Source organism: Takifugu flavidus, chromosome 11 (assembly GCF_003711565.1).
Source record: "Takifugu flavidus isolate HTHZ2018 chromosome 11, ASM371156v2, whole genome shotgun sequence".
Classification (NCBI taxonomy): Eukaryota; Metazoa; Chordata; class Actinopteri; order Tetraodontiformes; family Tetraodontidae; genus Takifugu; species Takifugu flavidus.
In genome coordinates, this window is record NC_079530.1 from 2,702,949 (window position 1) to 2,715,066 (window position 12,118).

General features: G+C 44.1%; 1 protein-coding gene across 3 annotated transcripts; it reads right to left on the reverse strand.

Moving 5' to 3' along the window:
* Positions 1-1,762: 1,762 nt before the first annotated feature.
* Positions 1,763-9,332, reverse strand: pik3ap1 (phosphoinositide-3-kinase adaptor protein 1). 3 transcript variants are annotated; one of them, XM_057047975.1, is made up of 17 exons: positions 9,082-9,332; positions 7,993-8,409; positions 6,941-7,158; positions 6,397-6,538; positions 6,163-6,305; positions 5,955-6,087; positions 5,682-5,878; positions 5,429-5,606; positions 5,279-5,341; positions 4,961-5,215; positions 4,838-4,897; positions 4,360-4,553; positions 4,201-4,273; positions 3,891-4,061; positions 3,280-3,350; positions 2,709-2,809; positions 1,763-2,032 (listed from the first exon to the last, which is right to left on the reverse strand). In XM_057047975.1, exons 1-17 carry the CDS (start codon positions 9,107-9,109, stop codon positions 1,918-1,920), a joined length of 2,559 nt encoding a protein of 852 aa, XP_056903955.1. In that variant the 5' UTR covers positions 9,110-9,332; the 3' UTR covers positions 1,763-1,917. The 3 variants fall into 3 exon arrangements, with proteins under 3 accessions (XP_056903955.1, XP_056903958.1, XP_056903956.1); XM_057047978.1 differs by having other exon boundaries at positions 7,993-8,341; positions 9,082-9,279; XM_057047976.1 differs by lacking the exon at positions 4,838-4,897.
* Positions 9,333-12,118: the final 2,786 nt, after the last annotated feature.

The window sequence follows — 12,118 nt, forward strand, 5'->3', positions numbered from 1 at the left end:
GTGGATTCCCTCCCTGCTGGGTTAGCCCATCCCTCTTCCTTACCCGTGGGGGTGGGGTTTTTCTTCGTTAAGAAGGATGGGTCTTTACAGCTCTGTATCGACTATTGAGGCCTCAACGAAATTGCCTCTTCACAAAGCCTGTTTCTTCATGAAGCTCGACTTATGGAATGCCTGCCACCTCGTGCAGATCCATCAGGGAGATAAGTGGAAAACAACTTTTAACACTCCCACTTTGAGTACGATATTTGGCGATGCCATTTGGTTTAACAAATGCTCCCACTGTTTTTCAAGGATTGATGAACAACATCCTGCAAGATATGCTGAATGGTCATGTATCTTGTTGACATCTTGTTGTTTTTTTTTTGCGAGACCCCGGAGGAGCATATCTAGCATGTTCAGCTTGTTCTTCAATGGCTACTAGAGAATCAGCTAGTTGTGAAAGCTGAGAAATGGGAGTTCCATGTTTCTTTTGTCACATTTGTGTGTTCCTGATCTTTTAACAGTTCCTTAGGAGTACTATGACCTAGGGGAGGTGTTGAGCAACCAGTGATCATACACTCTCCTCCACTGCACCACCATCACCCTGCACAAGACACTTTTCACTTCCTTATACTGGATTTTAAATATGCCTATTGTATTGTAAATATGCTTACTTTTTATTTTTACTTATTTTGTCTGCTCTGCATGCAACAAACACGAAGTCAAATTCCTGTAAAAATGTACTTGGCAATAAAGTTCTTACTTCTTCCTGACTGTAGGGGCTACAATGAGTTTATCATCTGGGTACAACTCCGAGTCAAAAGACCAGTCTGAGAGGGCCAACCAGTCCCTTTAGAGTGTTGTGGTGTGTCTCGACCAGTCACCCTGCCTCCTGGAGTTCGTTTTTGCCTTGGGTGGAGAATGCACACAACTCTTGTTTCGGCCTCCACAGGAATGTCTACCTTTTATGGCTTCTCTCTTACCAACCTCCTTTGTTTGTTGTCCAAGAGGATGAGGTAGCTGTGCCCTCTGTACAAGCTAACTGGCAGCATTGCAGAAACATTTGGTCCATGCTGCATCTTGGTCAGAAGGTTTGGTTGTCATCAAAGGATCTTCCCCTCCAAGTGGACTTTCGGAGGTTGGCTCCAAAGTTCATTTGGCCTTTTGAGGTCGATGGGATTGTGAACCCTTCTGCCGGACTACCCTCATCTGTCAAGGTGCCCCCCACTTTCCATGTGTCTTTGTTGAAGCCGGGCTCCAAATCAGATCCCCCCCCACCTCCTTGGGATTGATGGTGCCCCAGCCTACACTGTCTACTATGAATCTTGGAGGTCTGGCGATGTGGCCTCTAGTTCCTGGTTAACTGGGAGGGATATGGTCTCGAAGAACGGCCATGGGTTCCTCAGCGCCAAATCCTTGAATGACTGCTGAGTGATTTTTATCGGGACCATCCAGACAAGCCAGGTAGGGTGCCAGGACGCACCTATTGAGGTGGGTAACTGTCATGCTCCTGTGTTTTGTTGCTGTGTGTTTTCCCTAGGGGATGCTGGTGACCTGTTTTCTGGCTCTTGCTAGCTGCTTCTCCACCGAAGGTTGATCACCGTGATTGAAAGGCTTTTTAAGCAGCCAACACTGGAATCAGTGTTGGATCGTTTCATCCCTGTTGTTGGTAACTGAGCCTTCTCTAAATGAGTAACTCTGCTGTTCTTCAACTCTTTATTAAGCAGATAAATCTATTTATATATGAATATTATATTTTATAAATGACCATTATTTCCAAAGATGTGTCCAACTCATTCTTTATTGTAACAGAACATAAACAGACATTTTGTGCTCACATTGTTGCTTTGTTGCACAAAGCAGTACCCACACACAGACATAAAAAAAACAGTCCTGCAATAAAAGATCAACTCCTGCAATAACATATATTTTTCTCAGTCACCGCTGGCGGCGAGGTAGAGGAGGCGGAGAGTCCGAGTGACTCAGGGGTCTTTGAGGGATGGCTCGGATTGGGCAGCGTATGTAGCGCTCATGCAGGTTGTTCTCTGGGATCCTGTTACAGAGCAGATGTTACTTATGATGCAGAGGAAATATACTAAAGTCCAAATTGTCCTGACTTTAATAGTCCTTCAAAAGTCAAGACTTCCCTTGAGCAAATGAACACTGGGTGGCAGTTGGTTGGAGGTAAAATTGCCAACAAAACCGAGCAGCATTTAAATGTGTGACGGTGCATCTGAAGTATTGTTGGCACCACAATGCAGCAACGCTGCAAGTCAGGTGCTAAAAAGTTCATCAAAAAAAAATCCCGACAGGACTGAAGCTAAAGTGGATGTAAATAGGGCTAAGCTAACACAAGCTTCAATTTTGGTTAGCATATTACGATAAAAACATGTAAAAAGAAAGTAATGGCTGCTAAATATTGATTACTTTTTCTAATCTGCTGTCAGACTGATAAGAGAGAAGAGGTTTTTGTTTTAGCTTACAGCCAGTCTCAAGGCTTCATGATCATACTGCGGCCCCTCACAGGAGGGACTCAAGACAATTGAATTATAGCTCACACACCCGCTGTCCACATCAGTGTATGCACGAGTGAAGAAGCTAATATCCCAGCTGTGGGTCACTATGAACTGTCTCATCTCGAGCATCACACACTTGACATCCACGCTGAAGGAATCGACCTAGCTTGTTATTTTCTTTTCACACTGTTCAATACTCCATCATTGTCTGACCTCTCTGGGACCCTCGGAGGAATCCTGGGCGGACAGTTGAGGGCTGTGGCATCGGATGAGCGAGGAGGTCGTGGTGGCGGAGCACAAATTTCCGACATGTCCTTTGGAAAACCAACACCACTAATATTAGCAATACAACACATCCATCTGTGGTAAACCTTTATAGCCTATTAATCAGTAACCTACAGCATGATCTATCGCCACACATGCCGAAGCCAACCTCACCATTATAATATCATTACCGACAATTGGGTGAATGATGGACTTAATCCAATTGTTCAACCTACTTATTACAATGTTGTTAATGTCATGTCCACAAAGAGAATAATTGGTTTATTAAAAATGTAATGTGTTTAACAACTGATCAAACACTGTCTAGTCATCTTATTATAAATACAGAAAATACTGTGTGTGTGTGTGTGTGTGTGTGTGTGTCTGTCTGTCTGTCTGTCTGTCGTTATTTATTTCCTGTGATGGACTGATGGTCTGCTTGTACTTCTGAAAGCCACACCTTCTGCTAACACCACCTATCATCTTTAGCAGCGCGCTAAAGGTGATATTTCCAGCTCACCTCAAAGTCGGGTTCGGTCCCGCTGCTGTAGCTGCAGGTGCTGTGAAGGCTCAGCCTGTTGCTTTCAGTGCCTGGTGAGAGGAGTCAGAGAACGGCCTCAAAATAAAACCAGTGTGTGCGGTCAGAACTCTTCATCACACACAGCCCAGAATATCTTTCTGTGTACCTTTAGCAATGCAGGGCAGGTGTTAACCATAGAGATTAAATATAAAACATTGCTACAAAGCGACAGCAAAGACTAATTTAATCATTCAGAGCAGATTCACACTCATTTATCATCTTGAGCCAGAAACTTGGAGTATTTTCTCTGTCTTTATGTCAAAAACCCAGACAGGATACAACGTTTATGTTCCTTCTCCAGCTCTGCATATAAGAAAAGACCTGTGCAGCGTTACATAAACAGTAGGAATGAAGGGCTTGTAACTGCCCGTATGAATTAAACAGATGGACAGCAAACAGTCAGAAGTGATCCTCAGGGAACAGGCAAAAGCACCAATTAAACAAATGCAATTCAAACCAGTTGGAGATGAAACGACCCAAACTGTGAGCAGAAATCTGCGTCTCTTTTGTTTTGAATGCAGAGCCAGAACCAGATGTGAAAGGAGGCTTACTGGATGTGCTGGATGTGCTGCCTGTTTTCCAGGTGCTTCTCTGGATCACCTGTGGGGCTGCTTGGGGCAGGGTGTGCGTCACTCTGGGCGAAGGCTCATAGATGGCACACTCCTGAGTCACACTGGAGCCCCAGAATAAGCTTCTTTGCAGTGGAGCACTGATCTCATAATCTTTTAGAAAGCAAATCAGACAGTTAGTGACCAATCTGCAACCACTCAGGAGATAAAAATAGATAAGAATGAAAACAAAAAATGAACAAACTCAGGATTTCTCAGTTACACAAGAAGAAACACGTCAAAAACTACCAACCCAGCTCCTCCCCCGGCTTCTGCCTCTCTTTATGACGTCTGGTGATGCTGTCTCTAAGCCGCTTCAGGTTTTCCTGAACAGGAAACAAACCCCACCCACCCGTTACATCCATGGACCCCACACCCGACAGACAGTAACATGTGTGCGACTGCTCCATACATGCTGATATCGTATGGAGCAGGCCCTCTGCTTGTGGTCAAACTGCCAGGCCTTGAACTCTTGGACAGCTTCGTCCACGGTGATTTCTCCCACTTTCACTCTCTCCTGCAGTGATATGAGCTGCCTCTGCCCGGGCGTTTTCATGCCAGCGTAGGGGTCGTAGACGGGGGACAGGGGCTGGCCCACAGGCTGAGCTGGACAGGTGGAAACAGACGTTTTAGTAGTGACGAAGTAATCACACCTGTATTAATGTCAATAAAACATACATATTTGGGGGGAAAAAAACCCTTTCTATACCACGACCACCAATTGAAGGCACCACTCAAGATATGCGAGACAGCATCAGGTCATCGGTGTACAACTATCCACAGTTAGTTTAGTTCTGCAGCTAATGTCTCCATGGGTCAACCAGATAGTGACCTCAGCAGAGCTCACACCACTTACAACACAAAAAATCCAAACCAGGAACCTCTTTTACCTGCACAGGGCTGCTGCTCTGTTTCTAGGCTGCCGTTGGACCTGGCTTTATCTGAAAACACTGTCAGAATTCTGAGTTATTGCGTATATTTCCCTGCCAAAACACCAGACAGAGGGGAAATACCTCTACAAATGACAGGCTGCTCTGGCTCAGGCCCCTGCTCAGGTCTGGGGATGGGGGCTGGAGCTCGGTTGAGGATGGTGGAGTTTGGGCTGTAGGTGTTGTTTGCATCCACCGTGTCATAAATATCCTCGAGGGTCAAACTGTACGGGTCCTCCTCTTCTTCTGACACATGGTGGAGCTCGCTTTGCTGCTCTTTTTTGACCTCGCTTTGGAGGGAATCACTCTCTATCTGCTCTTCATCACCGTGAGGCTTTGCTGGAAGTCATAAAGGGACATGTTCCGTTACCGGCAGACTAACTCTACACTATTCAAGCGTACCTTGAAAGAACTTCCTCAGCATAGCTTCTTCTGGGTTGTCATTTACTGCACTCATCACCTCATCTGGAAAGAAAGTGGTGTTCATAATGTGATGTCTACCGCAACATCAGACCTGGCTACATTTAGTTTCCTGAATTACATGAATCTTACATAAATCTTCTGCACATTCGGGGTCAATCCCCAACATGGACTCGTATATGTCCTCAGGGCCACCCGAGTACTTCATCATGATATCCTCGGAGGTGGCCGACATCAACTCGTAGACCTCTGCACCCTTCTCGGTGTTGATGGCCCCGTCAAAGTGGGATTTGAGAATGGCTGCAGTTTCCTGGTTTTTCAAACACAATCAGGCGTCAGAAGCGCGCCCACAGCCGCTGGACGACGCAATCATGCCGGCACATACAACATATTCATCCATGAACTGTCTGAGGTCGGAGAAGCCTCTCTTCTCTGCCAGCGTGTTGGGGTAGTCTCCGTGCTTGTTCATCACGCTGTAGGCCTGCAATGCTCCGGGACACTGCAAGAGGACCGTGGTCAGCTTCTTCAAACCGTACTTTGCAGCGAAATGGAGCAGCGTGGGAAGTTCCTCATCACGCTGATCTGAAGCCAGAACAAAGCGAATGACTTGAATGACGTCTCAGACGCGTTCTCGCTGTAAATTCCAAAGTTTACGCACAGGCATCCATGTTGATTTCCTCGATCTGCCTGATTCCAAACAGCTGAAAGCTGGACGCGGGCATCCTGGATTTTAGCGACTCGGTCAGCATGTTGTCCAGGGATTCTCTTGCATTGGATGTTAAATTAAACGCCTGACAGGGCAAAAATGTTTCAGCATTGAAAATGAGCAAACCACCCCCATGAGACTGGGCACCTCAAAATTCCACCTGGCAGATGAAGGTCACCGGGTCGACGGCCTTTTCCAGATACCGACTGACTTCTCCCATTATGGTGTAGTATGTGACAGGTCCTAGGCTGACACTAGACGGGCCAGTGTACATGGTGAGGGAAACAACCCCAGCAGGCATGTCTGCAGGAGATGAAGCATATGGAACATTTAGATTTCTCATATCGTATCGTCAATGACATGCGATCATTTAGGGAAGTGTATCGATACTCGCCAGGTGCATTAACACTAATGGTGTATTTGTTCTCCAGCGTCCCTGCAACTCTTTTTGTTTCTCCATTTTTAGATGAAAACTCCACCTCTAAGGTCTGATGATTGAACTGATGTGTAAAAATGATAAAAAGCTGCTGCTCTTCCTTAAGAAAAGAGAAAAATCAGATTATTATTTTTGTATTTAAAAAAAAAAACACACACACACACACACAGACCCTACAAAATCCCTAAATATTTGCAGGTGTACCTATAAGAATTGATGCTGGTTTGAAGGAAAAAGGGTAGCAGCACCAAATATTAATTGGATTATGATTTTTTTTCTTTTGTTTGCATATTTTGTGTTTTGAAAATTGATGAAAAGCAACAATTTTCATTAGGATTTTTAAAAGATTCTTAGTTTACAGCACATTTGCATACCTGCCTAAAACTATTGCACAGCGCTGTCTTTGCCTTATTTTAACTATGAAACGAGTCTTTCTGAACAAGACAAATAGATGAGGTAAATGTTTTAGCCACATTTGATTGAATGTTTTGCGCAGTCTTACCCCACACAGAAGTCTGTTGGGCTGAATGGTGAGGCAGGCTGGGCGAGCTGGGCTTGGTTCCTTTTTTGTTAAATTCTCTGTGCTCATTTGTTCTTCATCCTTCTGGATTCTTTCTGGTTGCTGTTCCGATGCGCTCTCTTTCCCCTCAGCGGGGGCATCGTCTGATGTGGCCGCACTGTTGTTCACCTCTGTCGTGACTTCAGTTGGCACTCGGCTGCCTTTGAGTCAAAGAATTAACATTTAACAATGAATTAACAACTATAAAGTCACTCATTGATTACTTCTCATATATTACAGCTGTTTAAAGGATATATCTCACAAAAACTGTTTACATTTACTGCAACGTTTAGATTTTTTTACTTCTTTTCTTTTAGCCAAAACTTTAGCTTATCTTAGCTTATATGAATTTTGAAAGCATTATTTTTTTTAAAAAGGACAATTACTACATCATTTAATCCGAACATTTTGAACACAACATCAACAGTAGGTAGACTTGCATGCAGCACCTTTATCATGTGGTTTGGCCCCACAAGGTGGAGTGTGCGGTGTCGCACCTACAATGTCACACAAACTTTCATGCTGATAATCAAGATTAGCCTCTGAGGTGTTAGGTCTAGTAAATACACTCACACACATCAAGGTTGATTGTTCTAGTAGCAAACTGACAGTATAAACCAGGCTAGTTTATCCTAATTCACTAATTCCTAATTCTATGTTAGCTGATCTCTTCCTTCCTGAACCTGATGAAACCAAAATGAATAGAAAATAAATCTTGTGTATGGCTGTGACAAGACGTGATGATGACGGAAACCATCTTTTTTACAAAGAAAATGGCTGAAAAAGCACAGTCACCACCAGTTGGTGTGAGATAGATGGTAGAGGATGTTTTATGGACAGACTATTCACTAGATTCTTTAGCCAGTATAGATATCATACAGACTTCCTGGAGTTTTGAAGGAAGAGTGCGTGGACCACATTGAGCACCTCTTTGGCATTAAAACATAGAGAAAATGGAAGTAGCTTGATGCCACTCCGGTGAAACTTTTGCATACTTTCCGTGACAGACTCCAAAGTGGCCGAAATGTAGACGGTGGGTTCGTCTTCGGCGGACACTTTTCTCCACCTCGGCCAGTCAGGGAAGACGTCCTGCAGCATATCGTCCTGGGAAACACCACACAGCAGTGCCACCACTCTGTGCGGAGGATAGAAGAGCTTCTGCAGAGCTGCCTGAAGCTCCAGATCGAGCTGCAGTGCGTCCAACAGTTCTCCCGAGACAAGCACCAAAATGCAGCTGTAGCTCTGGAAATACTCAAAGTTGTACCCATGGAGCTGATCTGCAGGGCTGATGGCGTACAGTACCACGGATGCCTTGCGGAGTTTCCTGGTAGACTTCAAGATCTGCTGTAAATATATCGCCCATTCATGAGCATCAGCTGTGTATACAACTAACAGCTCGTCCACCGAATTAGCTGAAAAACAGTGATTAGTTTGATTAGTGCACACTGCAGGCATTTAAAACAGGCTGAAAATTGGTTCGGAGAGCTTGAAAACATTAGCTCCTCTAAAGCATCACTGATCCAGACTAACCATGTGGAATGAATGACAGCCCAGTAATGGACTCCCGCATTGCACAGCATACCAGCTGTGAAGTGTCAAGGTGACTGCGGTTTGGGAATGAATGTCCGATTTGTTTGATATGTCAGCGCCGTGCCAGCAAGAAGTTGTACAAACATTGCCCTGTGTCAACACTGGTGGCAGTAATTTATCTGAGCCATTCCAGTGTCTAACCAGGTCAAGTTCACCCCTGTAAACACCAGCTGGAGTAGAAGTCCATGCCCACTATTCCACCTCAACCTCAACTCCCAGTGATGACAAAACAGCCCATGTCTTAAGAAAATGCACATGATTAAAACGTAGTTAGAGTGACTGAGTACCACATGTGAACTGACAGGAAGGCTAACGTACTTGCTTCCCCTTTCTTTATGAAACAAGTTGTTAAAGCAGGCCGGTTCCAGACAAACTATACCTGTGTTTCCAGTCAAATGTTAGAAAAGAGTAAATCAAATGACCCTTAAATTAATTAGAAACATCATCTCACCACCTGCAAAAGCACTAAACAGTCAAAAGAACACCTGTATTACCTGATGCATTTGAGACTGGTTCCTCCATGGTAGCGAAGCCTTAAAATAACAACTGAATCAGCCCACAAGGATCATCACAAATGTCTCCCTCGGGTGGAATTAAGCTCCCTTTTCAGTGGAGCGAACTGTGACTGTCACCCCTTACAGCAGTGTGGGCTGTGGTATTAATAGCAGCCCTTAGTTTCCTGAATTTGTTGACTCTGCCTCACTTCCTGAAACAGCTAAAGACAAGAGAAAAGTCATGACAGGGCTGTCAAGTCATGCGTAGTGCCTGCGATCACACCTCTCTTGCTGGTTGTGCACCATCTTTCAATTGCAGAAAATGAAAGAAAAAAACGTATTTGCCTTGTCGGAACATATTCTGTTGGTGTCCTGAATCAAAAACACAGTGTTAATCACACATACCCCTTTTTTTTTACTTCCTGAACAAAGTTTGTTTCACAGCCTAAAAATTTTAAACAGGATTCATCATAGAACATCTTTCAAATCTCAAATTATTGCTGGTCCACTAAAGCCTGAGGGATTTTTTTTTCTTGGGGGGGGGGGGGGGGGGGGGCTGCTGGGACCAGTTTTTTATTGACTGGGACTGCTCTGCCCCTTTGCCCCCATCTTCTCCTCAGCTGTCAATGATTCCCCCAGTTACGTCACTTCTTTATTTTCTCCTTGGTCTAAAGTAGATATAGTTTTGGTTGTTTTAAATCTGCATTGTGCATTTTATCCATCTGTGACTACAGTGGCAGGGCTGTTTGGGACTCTTCTTCACCGGTAACATGGGACATTTGGCGTAGATGTCCCCCAGGATGAGGAGGGGGGTTCTGATGGTGTTTTTCTGGTGCACTTTTCCTGAGTACCTTGAGTAGGATCTTAAAATGGAGGTAGAGATGCTGTTCAACCCTCTTCACAATGTCGTGAATGTGATGCGTCCAGGACGGGTCCCATGCGGTGAATTTCAGATCGGTGGAGCTGCAGTCACTGTTGATCTTCTGAATCGTCTTCTCCCGCCCCCAGGACCTCTGGGGCCAGAACGACCGGGTTCATGGTCACGTCTCTTACAAAGACCCTTCACCCCGGTTGATCCGTATGGAAAAAATCCTGCGGAAATGCTCTACAAAACATCTTCCATTTCAGAGTAATGGAGGCCACTAATGAAGAAATATTTTAGCCTTGTATGGACCCAATCTAATCTCTGACCTCAGGAGACAGTTGGATTGAACCGACTAATTTTTACTCTGATATAAATTGTCAGCTATAGACAGGTGCATATCCATAAGCATAATGTCTAATTGAATTTATCACAGGTAAATGAAATAAAAATGCAATTATAGGGTATCACAAACTGTGAAAAAGAGAAGTAGACCGAAAGCTTTGTGGGCTATCTCTCTGCTTAAAAAAAGTTCACAGGCTTTACTTGTGAATGTGACATTTCTTTATTTCGAATTAGCCAGTCAAAACATACTATCAAAATGACAGATTGTCTAAGAATAAATCCAGGTTTGGAAACAAATGTTGGCCCCCACACCCCCACAGAAATCTGCAGCCCTCCCACATACACAAGAAAAGGGAACTGAGTAATTAGTTCTTCATCTTCCTGCTAGCCTGCTGCGTGTGGAGTTTAAGCTCTGTGCGCGGCACTATAGATGCAGAAACACTAGAGGGAAGCAGACCATCATTTTACGCTCCCACTGTCTGAGGGCTCCAGGTTCAGCACATTGGAATGACAATAACCTGCTATCTTTAGCCACCTCGACATGAATGCTGTTTATAATTCACAGCAATTTAAACAGAGAGGTAATTATTGACCTGTGGAGCCTATGAGCTTAATTGTCTGCATACTCCAGTTAATCGTTAATCACCACTTCCTCTAATTCTTGCATGCAAAAAATATAAAACAATCGTGTTCTTTTTTTATCGTTAGGCCATAGATTCAAACCACCAAATCAATTTACACAGCTGATCCATTCTCCAGCTGTACACTTGGTTTTGTTTCTGCCTTGACATCTATCTGGGAGTTTGACCTTTTAATGGCTGCAGCAAAAGTTCAGTCTCTGACTTTTGAAGCTGCTTGTGAAGAGCAGGGTGATCCATGACCTGTCTTTAGGAACAATTTCCTGTAGAAAAAGAATCCCCTAATTACTTCTAACTCTACCATTAGCTACTATAAGCATGACCGGCCCGTTACCTTTTGTTTGGGCTTCCATGAAACCGCTATCTAATAGGTGGCTCAAAGTAAATCCCCACAGCTTCGGTTTAATAAGACAATATTATTGCTGCTCTGTTTTAACCTCTTATCCAATATCCTGTCTTTTTATTCTGCAGCATGTTTTCATCACACACAGAGACTCTAGGAGGGAGCCTGCATCAGTTCACAACACGACAGCAGTTCTGTCACGAGCATGAACACTCGGTTTCATTAGCCAGTAATATTCTTCATCACTGAAACTGGAGCTGCCAATGCATTAAAGCAAATCTAACAATTAACTGTATTAATAACAATTAGAACCATGATTCTGGTCAGGCTAAAGCTACACTTGGATGTTATATTTCAGGGAGCTCAGCCTACACTCACATAGTGACTTTTACGACCCAATAATTACGACCACTGAGGCTCACTTGTACCCGGGTCATTGAAGACCTCACTGAAGTCCAAGGCATCCACACCAGCCGTCACATGCATGAGGACAGCAAACATGAGAATTACACCCACAACCTTATCAGTTTGAGCCGTCCGTCTGTGCTAACCACTAACCATGTGTGACACAAACAATTTTAAACAAACTAAAGCCTACATACTTTCTTGTACCTAGTAACCTCTGTGTGTGTGTGTGTGTGTGTGTGTGTGTGTGTGTGTGTGTGTGTGTGAGTATTATTGGGTACTTTATTAGAGATGCCCTTTTAATTACTTGGTGGCACATATAGCATTTAGTTACAGTATGTAGATGTGGTCAAGACAACATGATGAAAGCTTTTGACTTTTAACAAGTCATGGTTGTTGGGACCAGATCGGAGTATTAACCGCTGATCTACGCCTGGCTTAAGA